At 57.7% G+C, this 24,172-nt stretch overlaps 2 protein-coding genes and 1 long non-coding RNA gene across 14 annotated transcripts in view; 1 reads left to right on the forward strand and 2 right to left on the reverse strand.

Annotated features, from left to right (window-relative positions):
• Positions 1 to 505: 505 nt before the first annotated feature.
• On the forward strand, positions 506 to 19,507 carry TP53I11 (tumor protein p53 inducible protein 11). Of its 8 annotated transcripts, none has more exons than XM_054438610.2 (8): positions 506 to 656; positions 12,702 to 12,778; positions 13,514 to 13,673; positions 14,270 to 14,328; positions 14,527 to 14,575; positions 14,979 to 15,075; positions 16,222 to 16,323; positions 16,865 to 19,507. In XM_054438610.2, exons 3-8 carry the CDS (start codon positions 13,545 to 13,547, stop codon positions 16,996 to 16,998), a joined length of 570 nt encoding a protein of 189 aa, XP_054294585.1. In that variant the 5' UTR covers positions 506 to 656; positions 12,702 to 12,778; positions 13,514 to 13,544; the 3' UTR covers positions 16,999 to 19,507. The 8 variants fall into 8 exon arrangements, with proteins under 8 accessions (XP_054294585.1, XP_063527024.1, XP_054294586.1 ...); XM_054438608.2 differs by lacking the exon at positions 506 to 656 and adding an exon at positions 8,861 to 9,008; XM_063670954.1 differs by lacking the exons at positions 16,222 to 16,323; positions 16,865 to 19,507 and adding an exon at positions 15,190 to 15,664 and having other exon boundaries at positions 530 to 656.
• On the reverse strand, positions 2,798 to 8,811 carry LOC129007546 (uncharacterized). The gene is made up of 5 exons (XR_008492364.2): positions 8,672 to 8,811; positions 7,769 to 7,856; positions 6,164 to 6,617; positions 4,819 to 5,166; positions 2,798 to 4,611 (listed from the first exon to the last, which is right to left on the reverse strand). It is a non-coding gene; the product is annotated as an uncharacterized LOC129007546 (long non-coding RNA).
• TSPAN18 (tetraspanin 18) overlaps positions 19,428 to 24,172 on the reverse strand; it is a 203,877-nt gene continuing 199,132 nt past the window's right edge. For all 5 annotated transcript variants that reach the window (XM_063670959.1, XM_063670957.1, XM_054438614.2 and 2 more), the window contains one exon: positions 19,428 to 22,712. In XM_063670959.1, the coding sequence (XP_063527029.1) occupies positions 22,665 to 22,712 (48 nt within the window). In that variant the 3' untranslated portion in view covers positions 19,428 to 22,664. The remainder of the gene's footprint in view (positions 22,713 to 24,172) is intronic.

Raw genomic sequence — 24,172 nt, forward strand, 5'->3', positions numbered from 1 at the left:
TTGGCCAAGTCACACCAAGCAGGGAGAGAGAAGGGTGGGCCTAAGCTGGAAGCCTGAAGGCTGAGTGAACTCAAACTTTAACGACCATGGCCTGTAAAATGGGACTAAGCACAGCGCCCTTATGGGTTGCTGTGAAAATCAAATGAGTTAATACTTGTAACTCCTTTAGCATATGGTGCCTGGCATCAGAGAGTGCGCAGCAAACGGTGACTATTGTCGTGACTGTGTATTACACACGGGTATCACCGCCAGCCAAAGCAGTCCCTTCCATTTCAGACACCGGCCTGGGCCCGGGAGACACCACAAGGCTATTTAAGATGGTGTGGCTTGCCCATCTGCGTTGATCGTCCCAAGAAAGGAGCACCGTCTGCAGAACTTGCCAGGAAAATCATCCTGGGCGGCGCGGGCCACGCCAGGGTCTCCCCGCGCGGCTTCCTCCCCCGGCGCCTTCTCTCGGGCGCGCTTGCGCCCCCTGCAGGCGGCCCCCGGGAGAGCCTCGCGGGGGAGCCGGGAGCCCGGTTTCCCCGCCAACCCCCATCCCGCCCGCCCCGGCGGCCACCCTGGGGGCGAGGCAGCCCGGCGCGTGGGAGGGGACGGCGCGCCATTGGCTTGTGCGCGGAACCGAGAGGAGGGACCAGCGCGGGCCGCCAGACTCGGTAAGCCCCGGCCGCGCAGGGCGCCGCGCGCAGTCCAGCCGGCCCGGCCCTGCCCTGCCCTGCCCTGTCCTGCCCTGCCCTGCCCTGCACTGCCCGGTCCCGCACGGGCGGCGCGATGTGAGGCGCCCGAGCCCGGAGCCTCCGCCTGGCATCAGCTCCACGCAGCCCGGCGCTGGCACGCGCGAGGCCCGTAAGTTCTGCTCCCCGCCGCCGCTTCCGAGCCGCGGACTTTCCCCTCCCGCCGCCCGCCGCCTGCGCAGCGCAACCCAGCGGGGCTCCTGCGGCCGACGGGACCGCAGGGGGGCGGCCGGGACCCCGCGCGCGCTAGCCGGGCGTCCCGGGACATCTCGGCACCCGCCGAGCCCGCTGGGACCCCGGGGGGTCGCCTCCCCAGCTCCGCAAGGCGCCGTCCCGCAGCCCCTTCTGTCTCCCTTGCGCACTCTCCCCTCGCCGCCCCTCCCTCTGACTCGGTTTCCCCTCTCCCCCGGCTCCGCCGTCGCCCTCCTCCTGGACTGCTTATTTCGTCCTCGGCCACTGCCTGTCGGGCTCGAGCTTTCCGCTTCGGAGCCGGAGAGAAACGGAGCGAAAGCAGTTTCTGTCTCCCTGGGGTCTGACTCGGTCCCCCGCGCTCGGTTCTCTGTCCCCTCCCCCTCCCGCCATTGTTCCCGGCCGGAAGAGTGCGCGGCGCAAACTTGCGAGTTCCCCCAGTCTTTGCCCCCGCAGGGCCGCGGACGGAGGTGGTGGCGGAGTTCCCGCTGCCCACAAGTCTGGCCCGACCTTCTGGGGCGGGGGCCTGGGGGCGGGGGCCCTGGGCCGGAGGACCCGGGGCCGCCTAACGGCTCGGAGCTCCCCGCCGGGGGACACCGGCGCTCAGGCCCGGGTCTCAGAAGGCGGGTGAGTGTCTGGAGCGGGGACATCAGGGACAGATTGCAGGGGGAGGGGCGAGGCTGAGAGAGTCCCCCGTCCCCAGGCTGGAAAGGGGCGGGCAGAAACCCGGGGCGGGCAGAAACCCAGGCCGCGCCTTAGCCCAGTTAGGGGGTGGGTAGGGGACGCACAGGTGGAGACGCCCCCCACTCTCCCCAAAGTCGCGCGATCTGCAGGAAGGGGGCAGTGTGGGGCCACTGGCCGGGCGCTGGGTGGGCTAGGGCCCCTGCCTTGGGCAGAATACTCGCACCTCCCCGGGGGAGGCTGTGTGGAGGAACGGCCAGAACGCCGCGCCCACCCCGGCGCGCCCCGCTGGGCGGGGCGGGGCGGGGCGGGGCGGGGCGCTCGCCTTGGGTCCACTCGCTCTACCCTCCTTCGCCCTGACCCAGTCTCGGGCTTCCGCCTCTTCCTGGAGCCCGGGGGGAGTGGGTTTCTCCACCAGAGAGATGGAGGCTGGGGCAAGAGCAGCGCGGAGGCCAAGAACCCCGAGGCTCCTCCAAAGCCCAGACCGGCTGACCAAGGCCCCCTCACCGCCCCACTACTCCGCACTTCCTGGTTGGTTTCTTTCAAACAAACTTCTTGACGGGGCGGGCCTGCGGGGAGAAGTCACTGGGGCTGCCCACCCCAACTATGTGGTCCCTTGGACCTCCACCCCTGATGGCCTGTGGAGAGGGGACCAGGACCTGCGGCCCGCAGATCCCAGGGACGCGGGGGTCGTTTTGTTGCAGAGCCAGGAGGGGGCACTGTCCGCCCCTTAGCCTCAGTCCCAGGCTTCGAGAAAGGAGAGAAAAGATTTTTCTTGTTGGGTTGTTAGGGAATAAGACTATTCTCCAGGCTTCTGTTGTCCCATCTGTAAAATGGGTCGTCTTGTTCCTGAGGCCCCCTCTGTCCCCACCATCCTAGGAGGCCCCTGCCCTGGCCGCTTCTTTCCCAGTCACATGTCGTCAACTTCCTCCGTGCTTCCAAATTTGGAGTGGAGGGCTAAGGCCGAAAGCCCCTTCACCCATGTCCAGCTGTCATGACCTGCCGGTTCTAGGACTGCGACATATTTTCTGCACAGCCAGAAAATTTTCTCCAGGCCCCTTGTGGCTTCTCCAGCTCACACCCAGCCTCCCAAGTTCTTTTGATAGCCCCACCTCTGTGGGAAGAAGGGCCTGCCCCTCTTGGGGTATGGGGGAGGAGGGGGCTGGAGTTAACAGAAATGCCCCATAGTCACACAGTTTGGGGCTGTTCTTTACTTTTGCTTATTGAACAAAATGTTTGTGAGCATTACACCAAAAATGGCTTATGGAGCAAAGTGCCAGGGACAGTTTCAGGCACTGGAGAGACAGCTGTGGACAAAATAAAAATTTTTGTCCTCATGGAACTGATGCTTAAAAGCAGGGGGCAGGGGGAGGCAATTAGCTAATAAAAACAATAAGCAAAGTATATAGTGTACTGAGAGGTGAAGGGGAAAGGTTGTGTTGGGGGTATTGAGGCCAGGGACTGGGTTGTCATTTTAAATAGGGTGTCAGGAAGGCCTCCCTGAGGAGGTAACTTTTGAGCTACAACCTTGAGGGAGATGAGGGAGTGAGCTGTATAGACAGCTAGAGCACAGCCCATGTAAAGGCCCTGAGGCTGGAATGTGCCTGCCCTGCAGCTAGCGGGGAGTGAGGGGCTGAGGAAGAGTGAGTGACTGAGAAGGGATGAATTCCTCCCATTTCACAGGTGAGGAAAGTGAGGCTCAGAGACAGTATATCAGTCACCCCAGGACACACAGGCCAGGAGAGGCAGCTGCAGGGCGGGGTGCCTGATGTTCTGACTCCTGGTCCATGATACCTCCCCGGCACCCTGCGTCTCACTGTTTATCCTGCTACACCGGCTGGACCCCTCCCAGGGCCAGCACAGCATCGTCCTCCTGCCCCAAAGTGACCCTTGCTCTCTCTCATCTCACTTCCTTCCTATGACTACTCCCTTCTGAGCACCCAACTCTGACCTGGCACATGATCCCTAGAAGGGGACCTGCTTTGAGGCAGATTTGGTCAAGGGGGCAACTGAGGCAAGGAAGTAGAGTCTTCTAGTCTAAAAATAATGAGCAGCATTATTATTGAACATTAACTACAAAACAGGCGCTGTTCTGGATGTTTTTTTGTGCATCTTCTCACTGGTGAGAGGTTGGTGTCATTATTACACCCCATTTAACGGATGAGGAAACTGAGGCCCAGGGAGGCAGAGTCACTGGCCCAAAGGCATACAGCTCATAAGTGGTAGAGCCAGGATGAAGCACAAGCCTTTTAAGTCATGAGCTAGTCCTTTAACCACTAAGCCAGCACCCCAGGATTGGGGAGACACTCAGTCCTGGACTATGGTTGTGGCCCGTTTTATCCTGCAAAAAGGGCAGGGACCCTTCCACCTGCCTCCCCCAACTCACCCAGAAGACAAATCATCACTTGCTTTTGAAGAAACGGGCTCAAAATGTGAAGCATCCCTTCGAGGAAGCTCCTCTCCTTTCCTCTCCCTTCCTCTCCCACCCTCTTCTCCTCCCCTCTAAGTTCCTGAACAGCCACGGGGCAGGGGAGGGGCGTGGGGAGAGTTGGGGGCAGGGAGGAGAGGGAGGTGCCTGCTGCATTCTCACCAGACCCCTAGCCCCATAGGATCTGGAAGTCAGGCTGTCCTGATGATGACACCAGCTGCCCTTGAGGGCCCTGACATGGTCACTGGACCAAGGGGCAGGCTGGCCTATTCTCTGAGTCGAAAAGCACAGGAATTCTTCATGTTCGGCCCAAGTGAATGACCGTCGAGACAGGAAGAACCTCCCAGTGACTTCTGAGCGGTGATGGAGGCCATCAGAGGGCCTGATCCCCTTGCCCACAGCAGCAGCTTCAGACCCCCGGGGGAGGAGCCCAGGAATGCCTCCTTCTTGCCACCTGCTCTGCCCTGACCTCTCACCCTCTTCAGCACAGTAGGGAAATGTTCATATTTGTCCCTAAAGCTTTGGAAATGTTTCTGATGAAAGGTTGGGCTTTCCTCTGCCTTTCTGGAAATTGAGCCCCTTCAAAAAGAAAGAGTAGGAAGATAGGACCTGTGTGCCAGTCCAGGCTGAGGGGTGGTGGGACTTGGGGGTGAGGCAGCTTGAGCTGGGGCCCAGCAGGGACCTGGAGTGTGGCCGCTGTGAGGCAGGGCTGGGAGGGGCCCTGGAGACCACATTCTCATTTTCTTAGACAAAGAAACTGAGCCCCAAAGACAGGGCCTGGCTTACCAGTGATGGCAGAATCTGCCTGTGACCTCAGCTGTCCTGTCTGCGAGCCCAGTGACTCAGGACACACTGCCACCTTCCAGCTCCAGGACAAACCTTCCACTACCAGATCCCAGGGCACATGTTCCTGGAGGTTCTTGGAAATGGGGCGTGGAACCTTTCTCAACTGCAGAGCTGTGTCATGGAGACGGGGTTTGCCACTGCCACGGGACTCGCATCCTGCGCCCGCCTCTCCCGGCCAGTTCCGCTCTGTCCTCACTCTTTGCAGCAGCCTGGACACTGAGTCCAGTGGTGATGCTGAGATGATGAGGAAGACGGATGCTGCAGCTCCGCCCTCCACTGGCTCAGGATCTGCTTGAGAGACAAGACTGACTAAGGCAGCCCCAGCGTTTGGAATAATGATGCTCTCGAGGGATGGCCTGATAGCAAGCCAGCTGGAGCCAGCCAAGGCCCATCCACCGGGTAGCCTCGCCCCGGCTTCCTCCTTAGCTGTGGGCCTCCAATGAAACCTGCACCCCAGAGGCCGCTGTGAGGATGTCAGTAGTGCAGCCACTTTCATAAAGCCTCTTTTGTGTCCCATGACTTCTAGATTAGCTCTCTAGCCCCCGACAGCCTTGTGACTCAGGGACCACCGCCCCATTTATGGTGGAAGGAAGGGAGGCTCCTTCAAAGAGGAGTTTGTCTGCCCAAAGGCACGAGCCTAGTAGTGCAGAGCCAAGATCTGAACACAAGTCCCTTAGTCCCTAAGCCTCTCCAGTACAGCCATTGACAAGTGGATTCACTGCCTGAAGGCCCAGGCAATAGATTCTGGGCTAGGGGATCTCTAGTCCCCATCCTGCCCAAGGGGCCGATGGCAGCCCTGGGAGGGACCGCAGCTGGAGCGGATGACGCAAGCGCTGGACCTTCTATTCCGTCCCGCCCTCCAGGGAGCAGAGATTCTTTCTCCTGCCTCCCCTTCTCTCTGGCTGGGGGCCTGAGGCTCTGGCTGTCACTGCCAGCACCCCGCCCCCCAACTCGGTGTTGCCCTGTCCCAGACCCCATTTCCAGCTATTTTGTACCAAAGCGATAATAGAACAATGGGTCTCCCTGCATCCCTCCCCAAGTCCTGCTGGAGTCGCAGGGCCTTAACCCAAGGGAGGCTGGACCCCAGAGAGGAGTCCAGATGCTGGCGACCGCCAGGGACTTTCCGGGGGAGTTGCCATGGGGAAGACGGATTAGAGCTCAGTTCATGTCCACCAAACACCCCCCACCCCCACCACCGCACACATTGCACACACACACCAGCTCCTCTCAGGATGTCCAGTTAAAGAACGGTTACCTTGGCTTGAATTCCAGCTCTGCCACTTACCTCAAGGGACACTCGAATAAGTCACATGAGCCTTTGTTTTCTCATGTGTAAGATGGGGGTGATAATATGGCCATTCTCATAGGGTTGTGGTGGGGATTGCAGGGGATTCATGGTCTTGAAGTACTTGCCCCGCTCCTCCCAGCCCCGGCGTAGGTGGCCCTGGGGGCAGTCTTCCTTATGAGGGGTGGAGGAACAGGTGTGCTGCCTGCCCCATCACAGAAGCTCTTGTTTGGAAAGGCAGTGGCTCCTTGGCTGAGGTGCGCAGCAGCAGTGACTCCCCCTTGACTCACAGGGAGGCTTGGCCACCGATGGATGTTCTGGGCCCCTTCCTCTTCCCTCCCTCATCTTCCCCACTCCCCCGGCCAGTCAGGTTTCCTAAGCCAGCCCTCACGGGCATAGTCTTCATGCTGGGGACAGCTCAGCAGTCCATCTGTTTCTATGGAAACCAGGCTTCCTGGGAAAGAGACAGGGGGTTGGGGAAGTCCTCCAGGATCTGCATGGGAATGACACCTCAGTCCCATCTGATCTGGCCAGGGCAGAGCCTGGGCAGCCACCTTATTCATGTTATTAATTGCTGTCCTTTACAGAGTACACACCAGGGGCCAGGCTCCTCAGCTGCACTTTCTCATCATCACACATCACAAACCTGTGGGCTTCGTATAGAAGTAGTAGTCTGGTTTCACAGATGAGGACATAGAGTCTCAGAGAGGTTAAGTAACTTTCCTGAGGTCACAGAGCAATGAAGAGGAGTAGGGATTTGAGCCTAAGTTTTCCCAATTGTTACAAATATGCTTACCACCTCCCTGTCTGTCATCCTCTCCTGACTCTTGTACCCTCAACAAGCCCCTCTCTTCCTGGCTGGTTTAGTCTTGGGGGCTTTGCTTGTTCCTGCCTTGCCCCTGGGAACCATGTGGAGGTGCTCTTCCCTGGCCTCAGATTCCACAGCAGATGGGGAGGTGGGAGGGACTGCAGGGAGTCAGATCTTGGCTGAAGAGGGCCTCTTAGCTCCTCCCAACTCATTCATTCAATCACAAATGCCTGTTGAACTCCTCCTGTGCCTGGAGTTGTCCCAGGCTCAGAGAACAAGACCCAAAGAAATCCTTGCCCTGGGGCACTCCCCTGAGAGCGATGCCACAGCTTTCTGAGGAGGTGGGGGCAATGTCAGAGGCCTAGTTTTCTCATCCAGTCCTCTAACCTTCACTGCTGCCCAGACCCCCCACTGCCGGGTCCTCTGCCAAGAGCATTTGCACCCCCTCTCCTGGAGTCTTCAGCACCCCATGAGTAAGGCAAGTAAGGTGCTGTGGTGTGATCCCCATTGTATTGAGGGCTGAGACTGCTCGCTTAAGGCCACCTGACCAACAGAGAGTGGCCACTTTTGAACCCAGTTCTGCCTAATTGGAAAGCCCTTTCCTGCCCTGTGCCACCAGCTTCCATGTGGCCTGGGGCACAGCCTCCCCTCAGCCTGCCATGTCTAACCTGTGGGCTTCTGAGTGTGCTTGTTGGGCTTAGCCCGACAGCTCCTCATTCCACCTGTGTTGACAAAGTGCCTACTGTGCACCCTAGCCTCACAGGGAGATACATGGAGGAGCACAGTACAAGCCATACCTTCAGACTGGTTGGTCTTGGGGAGCCAAAGTGCCGTGAAATGACCAGGAGTAGAGGCTGTAAGTGGCCAGTGGCTGCAGACAGAGACCTGTGAGAGTTGGGAGGAGGATGAGGACCCAGTGCCCTGGGAGGGCCCCTGGGAAGAGGGGCTGTGTGAAAAGATAGCCTGGAGGAACAAGGAGCATGGTGGGGGGGACAGAGTGTCCCAGGGACCTTCTCGCTTGGGTAAAGGGTCAGCAATGAGAATCACTGTTGAAAGGTTTGCTGGCTGATCAGGAATGTGGGCGAGAGCAGCTGGCAGGGCAGAAGGGAAAGGTTCAGGATCCCAGGCCTGGGCCCTGGGAGCCATGTCCTCACTTCTTGCCAGACAGGTGATGTGGGTGGAGGGGTGGCTGCCCTTGTTGCCCCTGCCCCCAGCCTCCTGCAGCCTGGCTCCTGGGGGAAACCCCCGGGGGCCCTTCAGAAGGCAGTGGGGCAGAGCAGGAAGCTTCACAGCACTGATGGCAGGCTTTTTCCACTGTGCATGGCTGAGTGGAGAAAGGGAAGTGGAAGGAGGGCCAGACTCCTCCCTGGGCAGGGCACTTTCTCCATGGGCACCCACGTGCACTCCTTCTTTCTCTCTGCACCAGCACTTCTGCGAGGTGAGCGTTCTCACTACCCCCATTTCACAAGAGGGGAAACTGAGGCTAGGAGAGCTGTAGCGACTTGCCCAAAGCCGTGCAGCTGGCAAGAGGGCAGAACCAAGACTCAAACCCAGGTCCCCCACCCCCAAAGCCGGGGTTTGGCCGTAGTGTATGGTGGAGTACTCTGTCCTCACTTAGGCCTGAAATAAACACCTGGAGTGGCCCTGAAGGGGAGGAAAGGTCAAGGGCAGACCTCAGGGGTGTGTGCAGCTTGCCTCACCGGTGGGGCAGGTGAGGGGCTGCTGGGTGGATCTGATCATTGCAGGGCCCAGTCCTGGGGGTGAAGCAGGGGCGGAGCGCAGTTCTCAGAGCAGTTATCTGTGCTGGAAGGTGGGTGTGGGGCCCTCCTCCCTGGAAGTCAAGATTCCATTTTCTCTGTGGGGTCACAGGGGCCCTTTGTGAGTGATGCCCTCCCTACTAGGGTGGGCTTGGGAGGTGGGCACAGTGGTTCTCACCAGCTCAGATGTCTGATGGCAGTGCCTGTGGATGAAGATTGTCCCACCCATGAGCAATTCTGCCCAGGACACTGTAGTGCCCACTCTTCCCAGCCCCAGCAGGTGGGCACTGACACGTCTCACAGCCGTTGATTTGCAGCAGCTGTTGGCTCCGGCCTGGGGTGCAGAGGGGAATGCTCTGTGTGTGTATGTGTGTGTGTGGTGTGTGTGTGGTGTTTGTGTGCTGTGTGCGGTGTGTGGTGTGTGTGTATGGTTGTGTGTGGTGTGTGTGTGGTGTTTGTGTACTGTGTGCGGTGTGTGGTGTGTGTGTATGGTTGTGTGTGGTGTGTTGTGGAGTGTGTGTGTGTGTGGTGTCTATGGTGTGTAGTGTGTGGTGTGGGTGTGGTGTGTGGTATGTGGTGTGTGTGATGTGTTTGTGGTGTGTGTGTAGTATGTGTGGTATGTGTGGTGGCTTTGTGTAGTGTGTATGTGTGTGTGGTGTGTGGAGTGTGTGGTAAGTGTGTGGTGGGTGTGTGTGCATGGTGGGTATGTGTGGTGTGTGTGTGTTTTGTGTGTGCATTGTGTATGGTGGGTGTGTGTGATGTATGTGTGGTGGGTTTGTGTGGTGTGTGTGTGCACGTGTGTGTGTGGTGTGTGTGTGGTTTGTACGGTGTGTGTGGTGTGTATGTGTGTGGTGTGTGTGTGGTATGTGTGTGATGTGTGTGTGGTAGGTGTGTGGTGGGTGTGTGTGTGGTTGTGTGGTGGGTTTGTGTGGTGTGTGTGTGCATATGTGTGTGGTGTGTGTGGTGGTTTGTTGTGTGTGTGTGGTGTGTGTGCGTATGTGCGTGGTATGTGTGGTGGTTTGTGTCGTGTGTGTGTGGTGTGTGTGTGGTGTGTGTACGGTGTGTATATGTGTGTTGTGTGTGTGGTGTGTGTGTGTACTGTGTGTGTGCGTATGTGCGTGGTATGTGTGGTGGTTTGTGTCGTGTGTGTGTGGTGTGTGTACGGTGTGTATATGTGTGGTGTGTGTGTGTACTGTGTGTGTGCGGTGTGTGTGTGTGTACGTGTGTTGGTGGAGAGGGGTCAGCAGGCAGAGGAAAGCAATGCATCCAATGTCTGGAAGCTTCTGCCCCTTGGAGGTGGGCCGTGGACACAGCCTGGGCCTGGTGGGCAGTGGCTGAGCGCCAGCCTTGTGCCTGGGGACTGAGATCTGGGGCTTTGCCCAGTGGGGCGGAGAAGTTAAGAAGTGCTAGTTAGATCCATTTCCCACTCCTCCATTGCCTCCATCCCGGTGCCACTGCCACATGGGAGGCCTGGGGAGGGTGGCAGTGTCTGTGTCTAATAATTGCCTGTCTTCATTGGGGACTTGCTGTGGGCCAGGCACTTCCCCATGGCTTTATGGAGATTACATCTTTTATTCTCACAATGTCTCTATAAGATAGCACACCTTATTTTCCCAACTACACATGGGAAGACTGAGGCACGTAGAGGTTAAGTGACTGACCTGCCCACAGGCACACAGCCAGGCAGTGATGGATCTGGGATTCAAATCCAGGGAGCGACCTCAGCAGTTAAGCACTTACCCATTAGGCCTTCTGGCTTGAGCAGTGAGCTGGCTCTTTCTAAAGCTCTGTCTGTCCATTATTTTGTTTCTCCTGAGACCAGCTGTAGGGGAAAAGTGAGGTTGGCTGTTTTCGTTTCACAGATGAGGACCCTGGAGCTCAGAGAGGAAAAGTAACTTGCTCTAATCAGTGGCTAGCAGATCAGCGCCCCCTCCCCCGGCCAAGGCTGGGAGCTCTTTCAGGATAGGGGGCCTGTCCCACCACCCACGTACCTTGCTCACAGTAGACCTCACTAAATGCGGTTTCCTCAGGCAAATGTGCAGGTGTTTTGCTGAGTGCTCTGAGCTTTTCTTTTTGCCCTGGGCTCCCTAGGAGGTGGCAATGACGGCTCCATTTCAGAGATGGGGAAACCGAGACTCAGAGCACAAGGCCACACAGCAGGAAGGGGTAAGGCAGGACTGAGGGAGGCAGCACATCTGGCCTGGGAGAGGGGTTAACCAGCCAGGAGGAGCTCGTAGAAGGGCTGAAATAAAGACCGACCTTACCGAGTGTTGGTGAGGATGTGGAGGAACTGGAACACTACTGCATTGCCAGGGACATGCAGTGGCATGGCTGCTCTGGGAAACAGTTTGATGCTTTCTCTGAAAGTCCAACAGGGATGTACCACACAGCTCAGCAGTTCCACCCCTGGCATTTACCATAGAGAAATGAAAACTTACAGACCCACAGAAATGCGGGTTTGTAGCAGCTGTATTCATAATCATCAACAACTGGAAACAACCCACATGGCCTTCAGTGACCGAATGGATAAACAAGCTGTTACACGTACCCCAGGGAATACTGCGCTCCAATAAAAAGGAGTGGACTCTTGATACACACAGTGACTTGGAGGAATCTCAAAGGCATTCTGCTCAATGATAGGAGCCAGCCTCAAAAGGTTCTACGCTTTATCATTCCACCTACATAGCATATTTGAAAACACAAAAGCCATAGTGTCAGGGAATAGATCAGTGGTTGCCAGGGTGGAGGGGTGAGGGGAGGGTGTGGCCAGTGCCGGGGAGTTTTTAGGGTGATGGAACTGCTCGTTCTCTTGATCTGGAGCTGGTGGCTACAAAAATCTATATGTGTGCTAACATTCAAATAACTGCACAACTGAAGCCCGTCAATTTTGCTGTATGTATTAAAAGATAAAAGGCCATGGGGAGGCTGGAAGAGGAAGGGTGTGGGCCAGGCAACATCCTTGGCTGAGGAACAGGTGAAGGACCCGGTTCTCACCAGTGGCTTAGTGACTTACAGGGCAGCCTCGCCTGGCCGCGGGAGGGACGTGGCTAATTGTAGCTTCTATCTGGGTCTACCAGAAGGCAGTGGCTAGCAGCTGAGGTGTTGGGACAGCGTCCTGGGCCCTCCAGGAGCCGGGTGATGAAAGGTTGGGCTCTGGCTTCCCTGGCAGGGTGGGGTTGGCCTCCTGTCCTGAGGGCTGGCACACACCGAAGCATGAACCGGGAGTCTCTTGTGTGCCGGGTGTGGGACTGCCGTCACAGTTACCACCCGCCGCTGTCTCCTTTCACCATGGGGCCTGTGTGTGGGGAGGAGAAAGGCGTATCCACTCGCTTTTGTGGATGAGGAACTAAAGCCAGGGGGCGTAGGAGGGTAGTTGGCCTGGAAATGACATCACACTCACTAAAGACCGCCAATAGCAACTTTTGCAGTTTTTTTCCCAATGCGACATGGTATACTGCCTCCCTAGTTGATCCGCTCCACAGCCACATTATTCACAGACCCCACAGTTTGAAACTGTGTTCTGATGTTTGTTCGGGTGCTTTAAAGACACCAGGAGGCTCAAAAATGGGAGGTGACCTGGGGACATCCCCGCACTCTGCCTCTGGCAGCCCTGGCTGGGGCAGGAGGGTGAGATTTGCCTGGGCCCACACGGCACTGAGACAGCAGGGTCCCCTGGTGGAGGGCCCGGTGGCTTCTGACCCTGTCTGTAGATGGGGATGGCTTTTCTGCCTTGCCAGAGGGTGGGTGCAAGTGGGAATGAGATTCTGGAAGTGGTCCAAGGTGGGAAGTGGCACGACCGTTATTCACCCTGGTTGGCATTGAAACCCCGGGAGCTTGGTTTCCTCATTTGCAGCGTGGCCATCAGTAGCGCCCATCTTGCAGGGCAGCTGTGATTAAAGAAGCCAGGGCCACCCCGGAGCCAGCCTCTGAGGCTTCACCTCACCCCGTTTACACTTCTGTCTCCTCTGCATAGATTTGTCTGACTGAGGACGCGACGGGCACTCAGCTTCTCTCTGCATCTCAGTCGCCCAGCACAGGGGCTGGCACGCAGTAGGTGCTCCCAACCTGGCCCAAGATGTTGCTGGCGGTGGGGGAGTGGGGGGCTGGGGGGGATCATGAGTAGACCTGGGGTGCCAGGAGGGGCTGGTGGGGGGCTGATGGCCAGGGGGCAGGGAACCTAGACCACCTTAGCGTCCCTGTCAACACCCCTGGCAGCCTTCTCTGGCTCTGCTGAGTATGAGGGCACCCCCTCCCCTTCTTGGGTCTTGGCAGGTTTGAAGGAGGGTGGCAGGGAGACGGGAAAGGGGCTCACTGGCCTGCAGGATTGGGCAGAAGTTTGGTGGGGGCCCAGACCCCAGAACTCAGAAGCCCCTGCCCCAGGCTTGGACAGACCCTCCCCTCTTCTAAGCCTCATTTGCCCCATGAATCCAGGCTCCTTTCCTCCCCATCCCCCCAGGAAGCTTGGATGTGGCCGCCATCCAGGCCCAAATGCCCTCTCCTAGGCCCTACGCCTCCAGGGCTGGCTCTAAGGCACCATGCAGCCTGTCAGATGGGGTGTGCTGTGTCCACCTAGAGCAGACCGGCTCCCAGAGCCTCAGGGGCCTAGAGAGCACTTCCTCAACCCGTTTGACAAGGAAGCCAGCTGTACTCCCCCTGCTGCCCTGGGCTCATGGGGAGGCCTCAGCAGGCCCGGTGTGGGGTGTGGCCTTCCCCTAGTCAGGCCCCTTCCCCTAGGGTCTGGAAGCTGGGTAGGAACTGTGGCCTGAGGCCCGTGTCTCCCCTCAGCCCTTCTGCAGAGGCCGGGTTGGAGGAGAAGATGGCGGCCAAGCAGCCCCCGCCTCTGATGAAGAAGCACAGCCAGACGGACCTCGTGAGCCGCCTGAAGACCCGCAAGATCCTCGGCGTGGGCGGGGAGGATGACGACGGGGAGGTGCATCGCTCCAAGGTGGGGTGCAGAGCAGGGGCCTCCGGCACCCACTGGGGAGGCCAGGCTGACCCACCGCTAGGGGAGAATGTTAGCCCAGGCCCATGTAGCCGCAGGAGTTCTAGGACTTAGCTGATTTTCCTAGAAATGTAATGGCAATGCCAGGGGAATAACGAGATAGTTAGAATTAAGTGCCTATTGCATGCCCGGTTTTCCAGCAGTTGCTTTTTAAATCTTCTTGTTGGCACTAGAAGATGCAGATACTGTAAAATCATTAACCCATTTTATAGATGAGGAAATGAAGGCTCAGAGAGGTTAGGCAACTTGCCCAAGGCCACACCAGTAAGTGGCAGGACCGGGCTTCAAGTCTGCATTTGGCAGAGCCCTGAGCTTTCATACGTCACCATCATATTTTCAGCTTCTTTTATTAAACCCTAGTGTCAGGGGGAAGCAGGAGAGGGGGTGGCCTCATGTGACCCTCACCACCTGGGGGACCCTTTGGCCAAGCTGAGGTGCCCAGGCAGGTCCCTGGGTGTGCAGGGCTCTGGGAGGATAAGCGAGTGGGGGTGCTGAAAGCTGCCCTCACCCTGGTTGCCTCTGACCCCCTCTGTCCACAGATCAGCCAGGTCTTGGGCAATGAAATCAAGTTTACCATTCGGGAGCCTTTGGGGCTCAGGTGAGCATTTACCTGACTTTTTGGGGGAGGGGAAGGCTTGTGGGGGGCAGAATGCATAAGACCCCACCTCATTTGGCCTGGTCCCTGGATTTTATTTTGTCTCATTACCTTCCCCAAACCTGCCATCCCTGGGGATCTGGGCTGGAGAGGGGAGGGTCCCCTGGGGCAGGGCTGTGACCTTCTTTCCACGCCTCCCAGGGTCTGGCAGTTCCTCTCTGCTGTGCTCTTCTCCGGCATTGCCATCATGGTGAGCCCCCACCCCCAGCCCCTGAGATCTGGCCCTGTGTGGCTCCCTCAGCTCTTCTCTGGCTCACTGGAGTTGCCTCCTCCATCCTGGCCCCTCGTGCAGGGGCCCATCTGTCAGGCTCTCGGGCTGCCTCCAAGAACCTGACTCCTACACTGCCACGCCTGTGCCCTCTCCAGGAGCACACTAGATCCCGTGGTTTGTGGCCTGACTCCTTGTCCCAGAAACCCTAGAGTTTTCTGTCCTGGCATGGGGGCGGGTGGGGACAATTGGGTCCAGACCCTAGACTGCCCCCAAGGATGCTGATCCTGCTCCTGGGGGGAAGGAAGACGTCCGTGGGAAGCATCAGCTGTCACCCCCCACCCTCTCCCAAGTGGGACCTCTGAGCCCCTCTCGCTGCCCGCAGGCACTTGCCTTCCCTGACCAGCTCTATGATGCGGTCTTTGATGGAGCCCAGGTGACCAGCAAGACCCCCATCCGCCTCTACGGCGGTGCCCTCCTCAGTGAGTACTGCTGGGGCGGGCCCTGGGGGAGGCGACGGGCAGCTGGGAGACCCAGCGGGGCTGAGGACAGCACGGGGGTCCGTGCCCGGGCACCCCCTTCCTTTCTTCGGCCAGATGCTGCAGCCCACACCCCGGCCTCTGATGAAGCTCTCTGCTGGGGATGTGCTGCCATCTTGTGGCCATTGGTGGAATACACCCAGTGGGTTGGAACTTGCCGTTGCCACCATCTGCAAGGAGCGCTCATAAGTGTGTGCACTGCCCCTGGGCGTTGTGGTACAGAGATGGAGGAGGCCCAGGCCCAGCCCTCTAGGACTTCACAGCCTAGAGGAGAGGCAGATCAATTCAGTGTCTGCAACACCCCTCGCACCCACCCTATTTTCTCCCAAGAGCCACTTCTGTTTGAACCACTTCTGTTTCCTCTCTAACCTGAGATGCACATGTTAGGATTTGGAATTACAGTTTTTAAAGCTCAGCATAGGTAATATGCCTCTGTTTCTACGAAATATTCTATGGCTCCCTCTTGCCTACAGAATAAAGGCTGAGCTCCTCTGGAGTTAGGGTTGTTGGAATAAAATAAATGCACACCCGGTGGCATGTCTGGTACCAGCAGACACTGGGCGGGCGGGGCCGGCTAGAGGCCAAGCCAGTGGTTCTTCTGCTAAAAGGTATGGTTCATCCCCCTCTCCCCTGGGGGAGTTCCTTAAAGTGAGTCCTTAACGGGCTCAGGTTTTCTGTCTGGGAGTCCATGTGAAAGAAAACCCGATCATAGGACCAGGTAACCCATTAACTCATGAACTCCATCAACACAGCATCCTCCTGACAGAACCGGACATGGGCAGGGGCCAGGAGCTCAGTCCTCCCCCTTTATAAAGAGATCGAGTCTCAATGCGGGGAAGTGACTCGCCCAGTGTCGCATAGGGCCTTGGAATGACAGGAGCAGGCTGAAGCAGCAGCATTGAGTCTGGAGGGGACAGGATCAGGGACAGACAGCTTTGATTTGAGAAGTGTGAATAGGGGTGGAGGCATGGAGTCCAGGACCCCAGCTGTCTTGCAGCGGTGGCCAGAAGAAGCAGGAGCAGGCCTCCTGCCCTGCTGGGAGGGAGTCAGCTGTCCCACCCCCAGCCCCCTCTTCGTCCCCCGCCCCAGGCATCTCCCTGATCATGTGGAACGCTCTCTACACGGCTGAGAAGGTCATCATTCGATGGACCCTGCTCACCGAAGCCTGCTATTTCGGGGTCCAGTTCTTGGGTGAGTCCTGAGGTGGGCAGTGAGGGAGGCTGATGGGCAGCTTCGCCCCTGACCTGCCTGCTCTAGCCACCTGGGTGTGTGGGAAGTGATGGAAACCTGTCTGTGGGGGGGTAGGGAGGGGATAGAGGGATAAGGACTCACCTGGCTGTGTTTACCTGTGTGCCCGCACACCTGTGCACACAGGCCTAACACACATGCCTGTAGCTTCCCAAATCCACACACTTGTATCTATGGCCTTGCACACACGTGTACCTGCAGCCCCCCACACCCACTGCCCACTGTACCCAGCACCTGTGTAATAACACGCATTCGATTTTGCCCACCTGCTGTGCCCCAGTTCCTGCCACATGGGAGACATCAGAGCAGAAACATCTGTGGGGTTGGCAGGGGCAGGGGGCAGGTCCTGTGCTTCCCACCTGGGAGGATCCTGGGCTCAGAGCGAAGTCAGGGAGACGCTCCCACACCAGCGCTCCGGGCTGCGGGCAGCGCCGGGACACATCCCCCCCTTTGACCCTGTGGCCTTGCGGCCTCTCTCCCACAGTGGTCACTGCCACGCTAGCTGAGACGGGCCTCATGTCCCTGGGGATCCTGCTGCTCCTGGTCAGCCGCCTCCTTTTTGTCGTCATCAGCATTTACTACTATTACCAAGTCGGCCGAAGACCCAAGAAGGCCTAGTTGCCCACTGGGCCTGGGGCCCTGCCCATGCCCGGGCCAGAGTGGCGCTGGGGCCTCGGCTTCCCTTTGGCTCCTGGAAGGCAGGAGGGTCCCCTGCCCTGCTCCAGTCCTGCCCCAGGGAGGCAGGGGGTGGGGGGCCTTCCTTTCCTCCTGGGCACCCCGTGTGCTGTGATCTCCTGGGCTTTCAGGCTTGACATGCTGGTTTGGGGAGAGACAGGGCCTCTGCTGCCCTGTTCTTCACCCTCACAGTGATACCTCCTTTCCTTGGGTCTCTTGGCCTCCAGACCCCCTCAATAGACACTGACTAAAGTCAAGCTGGAGTCATGAGGGTAGTGGGCTAAGTCGAGGGTCCAGCCTCTTCTGCCAGGAAGCCCTTCTTGCTTTTGAGAGAGGCTGTGACCACCCCCCATCCTTCTCCCTACACTCCCAGCCAACCTAGTGCCCAAGCAGCTAAACTTGGCTTCCTTCTAATCCTGGAAAACCCTGTACCCCTCCTCCTCAACCTGGCCCTCTCCACACGCACACCCTGAAAACACACACAGACACACAACACACACACACACACCCCTGAACACACACAGACACACATACACCCATGATGTGAGCAAGCACACACACAACACATACACACACACACACGTGCGCCTTCACAGCCCAGCCAAGGGCACGCAGGCAGGATGTGCTGTCTGAGATGGCACCTCCCTTTCAGCCGTTCTTCAAGAATGGGCCACACACAGCTAGAAGTCCTGTCCCCACTCTCCTGGCCTGACAAGATGAGCTCTCCTGGGACCTTGCTCTAGGGCACTCTGCCTCTACCCCAGGACACTGGAATGCCCTGGGAGTCCCCTCCCTGCAACCAGCCTGAGTTCAGAGGCAGCCAGCAGCTGCACCCACAGGCCCCACGGACAAAGGGACACACAGCCCCCAATGGAGACCATTGTAAGTGGTGGGGCTGGGAGAGGAGGAACAGAAGGAAAGCCATAGCGCTCCCTTGCCCCTTGGCATGTCCCCCAAGGCCTGATGGCCACTGGGCTCAGCCTGTCCCCCTACTCCTCCCTGCTTCCCGGTGAGCTGCCCCCTACATGTGCAGCCCGGGCTGCCTCCAGGATCTGGCTGAGTGGGACCAGGTGGCCCTCAAACTCAGCATGGGAAATAAGTAGAAACATTTCAGCAGGCCGCCTCCCCTCATCTCCCCCGCCCTGTCCAGCGCCCTGGCAAAGGCTGACAACTGGCTGTCTTGGGGCTGAACAGCCCCTGCCCTGCCTCTGAGGGCCCACCAGCCTGTGCTGCATACCCACCGCCCAGCTTCTCCCTGCAGGCCCACCAGCCTGTGCTGTACACCCCCCGTTAGTCCCTGATCCCAACCCTCTCCCTCCTGCCGGCACACCGACACACACACCGGAAGTGGCGAGCCCAAGCCCTGGGGACAGGTGTAGGGAGAAAAGCAGCCCCAGGCCTCAGACTCACTTCCCATCCTGGCACAGAGTGGGGGATGGCTGGAGGGTGTCTATAGGTACAGCCCGCTCTGGCTGCTGCCAGGTGGGCCCCTACCAGGGGTCCTCACCCCTGTCCACCCTGTGCCTGGCTGTCCCTGCACCCAGATACAGCAACATGGCCTGTACCCAGCAGAGTGGTGGCACCACCATGGTTACAGCGGATGCCCCGAGACTCTGCTTGGTAAGCGTGGCGGAGCAGAATGGGAGGCCGGACCCTGAGGAAGAGCCCCTCTCCTGGCATCTGTCTCTTGCTACCTAAGCCTGTGCCTCTCCCTAAAGAGCTGCCTCCCTGCTGCCGAGCCCTGGTCTGGCCACGAGCCACTACTGCCTCCCACAGGCGGTGCTGCCAATGGGCAGTGCCCTCAGGCCAAAGCCTCAATCCCCCATCCGAACCAGGCCTAATCCTCTAATAGTGATGGTTGGTTTCTCCTCCCATAACTGCAGGTGGATTCCACCTGGGGAATGAGGCTACGTGTCGGGCGTCTGCTGGCCCTGAGACATCCAGTCTTCCACACTCAACTGTGGGATGGGAGGGTGGCGTGGCCTTACCCCATGAGACTGTCCAGGCTCTGGCACAGAGCTGTGCTCACAAAATACTGGGTGGCTTGGTTAGACCTAATTGTAGTGGAGCCTGCGGGTGAGGGTGAGGGAGGGGGCTGCAGGTCAGGTAAGATCTGGAAGACAGACGTACAGCCTGGAGGGCAGGGGGACTCTAGGGCAAGGAGATTTACAGTTGGGAAGGAGGCAGTGGCAGAGGGGCGAGGGACAGAGGGGCCCTTAAGTCCAGCGAGGAAAGCTCGGTGTGGGCCTGCTCTCCGCTCCGTTCGGGGTGACCTGGAACGCCTCTTCTCCCAGCTCCCTCCCGCCATCAGCAGCCTCTTGTCAAGCTTCTGCCTCACCCCAGTCTATCCCCAACCCCAAATCAAGACCACCTTTCTTCACGGTCACTATTTATTCTTTGTTCCTTTTTCTTTTTGTAAGAAACATTCACAAAAACCAGTGCAAAACCATCAGTGTGGGCGTCCTGTTTTATATTACAAAACTTCCTCTGGATATAGCATATAAAAGGGGGTCTCACAGGAGAGAAACGTGATAAATTAGCTCTGCAATCTACGGCAAGGAACATAGACAGTTTTTAAAATAGACTTTCAACATATGACCCATGGGGGAAGGAGGAGGGGGCTTCTGGGGAGACGGGGGTGCTGGGGCCTCGGCTGGTTTGGGAAATCCTGTCCGGGCCCCTTAAGCATGGATAGAGACGTAGACAAGAGAGGCTGCAGACAGGCCTGAGCACCAAGGCTAGAAATTAACAGGGACCCTGGGGAGGGGCCCTCACCCCCATCCCATAAAGAGATATTCCCTTTCTCTAAGAGGCAGTAGCTTCACAGCAGGAAAGTGGCTTTCGATACAGGCAGGGTTTGTGATGAGCGGTGTAGTCCTCTTGTTCCTTGCCCTGTTAGTGGGGTCCGAGGAAGTCTCTGTTATGGGCTGTTGTATTTCGGGGTGAAAACAAACAAAGAGGTATCCCTGCCCATCCCTCCCCCCACCCCCAGCCACCACCAGAACCTGCTGTGGGTTGTATCTGGACCAAGCCAGCTAAACCCTGTTTCTCCCTGTGCTCTGGAGGGAGGCTCAAGCCTGATTTGGGCTGAACTTTCTTTGCCTTGCCTCCAAGGAATGGCCTCAGGCAGTCTTGCAAATAGCTGCCAGCCTGAGCGAATGCCAACAGGAGCAGAAAGTGCCTGTCTTCCCTTTCCAGCCTAAGAGGGTGGCCAGTGGCTGGCTGGGGAGCTGAATCAGGGCTGATTGAGGGTTCCTTGGCACATTTGTAGAAAGCTGCTGAGGGGCAGTCTTGTATCTGCCCTTGAACCCACCTTAGCCAGATTTCCCTTCATGACCAGCCCTTTCTCTTGGGTCCTCCCTCTGACTTGTATGGGCCCCAGAAGCCTGGGATGCCCCTGGATGAGAGCCATAAAGCTGTGCAATTTGCCTCAGTCCTGCCCAGCATGGGTTTTTTGGTTTTTGTTTTTGTGTGTCATCCTCAGACCAGCCATTTGCCTCTTCCAAAAAGCTGGGGCTAAGCGTGTGGGTGGTTCAAGAGGGGCAGCCCCCAGGCCCCAGGCTGGGCTGCGGTACCAGTGGCAGGTCCCCCTGGGTCTCAGGAGCTTAGCTTCTACGGAGCTCAGGTGTCATTTATGGGGTTGCCAGAGCAAGCTGTTAAAGGGAGAATTTGGTAAGACTGAGCTCAGAGACCTGGTGGGAGGGCAAGGACTGGCGGACACAGCAGGAGATTAGAGGAGGGTCCACCTGAATCTTTGCAGCAGGCACAGAGCTTCTGGCTGCATCTCAGAAGGGGGCAGATGCACAGGCCAGGGAACACTGGGCTCTAGGCTGTGGCTCCGAGTGTCCCTGGTGACTGGAAAGCCTGAGGGGAGGCTGGAAGCTGATACAGGGTGCTGGTGGCTTGTGAGACAGAATGAGCTCTTTCTTCCTGAAGAGGGACAGAGGGGAGAGAAGAGAGCAGACATCACACTGCTCCTTCCATCCCTGCCCATGGCAGACATCACTAATCAAACTTACGGTGCCTGGCAGACATCACTCATCAGGATTGCACTGCCATCTCCCACTGAGCCCAGACCAAACCTCAGATCCCCAGCACAGCCTCCAGCAGCCGCCCCTGATCTATCAGGGTAGGAGCATCTTGCAATCCAGTTGCCAACACTCGTCTAGAGTTTGAGAACTGAATACTTGTGGGTGTGCATCTGCGAGTCTCCCTGCCCAAGCCTGGAGGGAATACTAAGAAATGTGTGGACAGTGGAGACAGGAAACCTTGTTGCAGCAGAAATGGCCTCGATGCTTTCGGGATTCTTTAGCCTGGAGAGAAGAGGGCTCAGGGGAGTCAATGTGTGACCCTAACACTCCAGGAAGGAGAGTGGGCAAGTGGGATGCCGTGGACAGAATACACAGAAACCTCTTCTGTGTATTAAGCTGATGCTAAAGTCAGAGCAGTCCAAAGGCAGGAGGCTGCCTTGGGAGGTAGTAAGCTCTCTGTCCCTGGAGGTATGCAACAAGAGGGTGGAGAAGTCTTGGCAAGGATCTTGAAGAAGATATCCAAGCCTCAGTTCTGGGTGCAGAGAGGGAGACCCAGATGATCTTGGGGATTTCTTCCACTCTTGGAGTCGGAGAGTTGGGGAAGGACAGGGAAGGGGGTGGCATGTGGGGAGAGGCGGGCAGTGCGGACAAGGGAATGTGATGTGCGCCTCTGTGTGTTCCTGGGGACTCAGAGAGAGGTGTGGGGAGGTAGGAGGGAGGGCGCGGTGGGAAGTCATGGAATGGTGTTTTCTTAGCTGTAGAGCAGGGAGGAGGCAGTTACTGGCTGACTTGCGCTCTCTTGTCTGGGGGAACCGGGATGCTGAGGCCAGGGGTGCCTGTGAGCAGCAGAGCTGACAGAGTCCTGGATGCAGTGACAGCAGCCTGGAGACAACTCAGCTTCTTTTCAGAACTGTCACGCCTGTGCTGTGTGTCTGTGGATGGGTCACTGTCCTCTCTGGGCCTTTGAGATTATTTGGTCCAACAGATGGGGAAAGCAAGGATCCTACCAGCTGGGCCATTCTTGGATGCCGTGTTAGCAGCTCACTCTTGGCCCCGGCCTGAAGGGGGGAACAGTCCATCCTCCAGTGGACCAGGGATTGAGCTGTGGGTTCCGAGTCCTCAAACACGTGGCAGCTGAATCTCCGTGTGGCCCCTGGGCTTTGATGACTTCTCTGAGATTTGCTTTTGCCTCCTTGTTGCCTAAATCCTCACTTTCTTGGCATCAGGTCCTGGTGCAGTGAGGAGAGAGGGCCCAGGGTCTGGCTGGACCAAGGAGGGCGCTAGGCCTGGTGTTCCTTTGGTCTCTAGAGCAGCCTGCATCCTGGGCCAGGTGCTGGGGTCTCTGGAGAACCCATGGCACCTGCCCTGAGTCCAGGCGCAGATACGTCAGTCCGTATTTTTGTCTTCGTTTTGTTTTGTTAAAAAAATAGCTCTATTCCCCTGACCCTTCTCCTGGCCATCTCTGATGGCCTCATCTTCTCCCCTGGGGCCAAGAGGACAGCAGGGAGGGGCACGGGAGGACATTGGGTGCTGGGCAGTGGTGGGTGGGGCGAGTCTTCAGGCTTCAGGCCACACCCTCTACTGGATGCCCCGGAAGAGGCACATGGCAAAGATCATGGCGAAAAGCTGCAAAAAAAGAAAAAAAGCAGGAACTGGCTTATCAGGCTGGGCCCTTTGTGGGCTGCCTGGCCCACTCCAGGGGAAGGGGTCATCTGCCTCCGGGGCCAAGTGAATGCCTGTCACTCTTAGCACACTCCTCCCCTAAGGGTTCCTGACATTCCCCTGGGGCCAGCCCTTCTCACCAGCCCGTACCTGGCTTCCTTTATGTGGTGGAGTCATGGACCAGGAAGACTTTAGAAACCGAGTCTTGGGTTCAAATCCAGCTCCCTGACATACCAGGGGTGTCCTTAGGCAAAGCACTTCCCTACACTGGGCCTGAGTATGTATCCAGAGCTTGCCATGTGCCAAACACAGTTTTTTTTTTCTTTTTTGAGACAGAGTCTCGCTCTGTTGCCCAGGCTGGAGTGCAGTGGCACGATCTCAGCTCACTGCAACCTCTGCCTCCCAGGTTCAAGCAATTCTCCTGCCTCAGCCTCCTGCGTAGCTGGGACTACAGACGTGCGTCACCACGCCCAGCTGATTTTTATATTTTTAGTAGAGACAGGGTTTCACCATGTTAGCCAGGATGGTCTTGATCTCTTGACCTCGTGATCTGCCTGCCTCGGCTTCCCAAAGTGCTAGGATTTACAGGCGTGAGCCACAGCGCCCAGCCAAGGAACGGTTTTAAGTGCTTTCTTGGGAGGTATGTAACCTACCTGAGGTCACACAGCCACCAGCAGGGGAGCTTGGGTTTGAGTCCCAGGCATTGCGACCCCAGAGCCCATGCTTACAACCCCTGCAGGCCTCCCTCCAGCTCACAGGAAGGTGGTGAGATTTAAGTGTAATGCAATTACCTAATGACGTAATGTGCCTCTTATCTAGAAGATGCTCAGTAAAAGGTTACCAGGACTGCTATGAATAGGCAGGCAGCTGCAGCCCTTCCCGGAGTTATGAGCTCCATCCCTGAACACCTGTCTGAGGGCCTGGGGTGGTGGAGCAGGGAGACCCTAGCTCAGGGACTCTGACCAGATTTGCTGATGTTCTCACGGCCAGAGCTCATTGCAAGTAGCCGAGGGAACAGTCCTCAGACCACAGGTCATGGCCAAATCACCAGGAGGCTCACTGGGGTGGGGAGGGGCTGCCGGGACAGGGCCATGTAAAGGTCTCTGTCTTGAGCAGGATTCTGCCTCCCATGGGGTTGGCCAGCCAGGCTCATGGGCTGGGCTGGGAGTGAGGCAGCAGATCAAGTATACGAATGCTGCTTCCTGAGCCCCAGCAGCATGCTGTCCCCGTCATCTGTAATCCCTCTGTGCCCTGGGAGCAGGGTGATCAGCCCATTTTGCAGATGAAGAAACGGTGACTCAGACATCCTGCATCTGGAGAGAGGCAGAGCTGGGAGCCGGACTCTAGGGCCCATGCTCTTCCTTCATGGGACACGCCCCTGAGATTTCCCTCGGCTTGCTGCAGATTCATCTTGTTCATTGTTG

The sequence above is a fragment of the Pongo pygmaeus genome, chromosome 9 (genome assembly GCF_028885625.2).
Source record: "Pongo pygmaeus isolate AG05252 chromosome 9, NHGRI_mPonPyg2-v2.0_pri, whole genome shotgun sequence".
NCBI lineage: Eukaryota > Metazoa > Chordata > Mammalia > Primates > Hominidae > Pongo > Pongo pygmaeus.

Coding starts and splice junctions, on each gene's coding strand:
- TP53I11 (XM_054438607.2), top strand. CDS start 8,922: ATGGCAGTGCCTGTGGATGAAGATTGTCCCACCCATGAGCAATTCTGC. Junction 12,779..13,513: donor AGCACAGGGGCTGGCACGCA/GTAGGTGCTCCC, acceptor GTCTCCCCTCAG/CCCTTCTGCAGAGGCCGGGT. Junction 14,576..14,978: donor TCTCCGGCATTGCCATCATG/GTGAGCCCCCAC, acceptor CGCTGCCCGCAG/GCACTTGCCTTCCCTGACCA.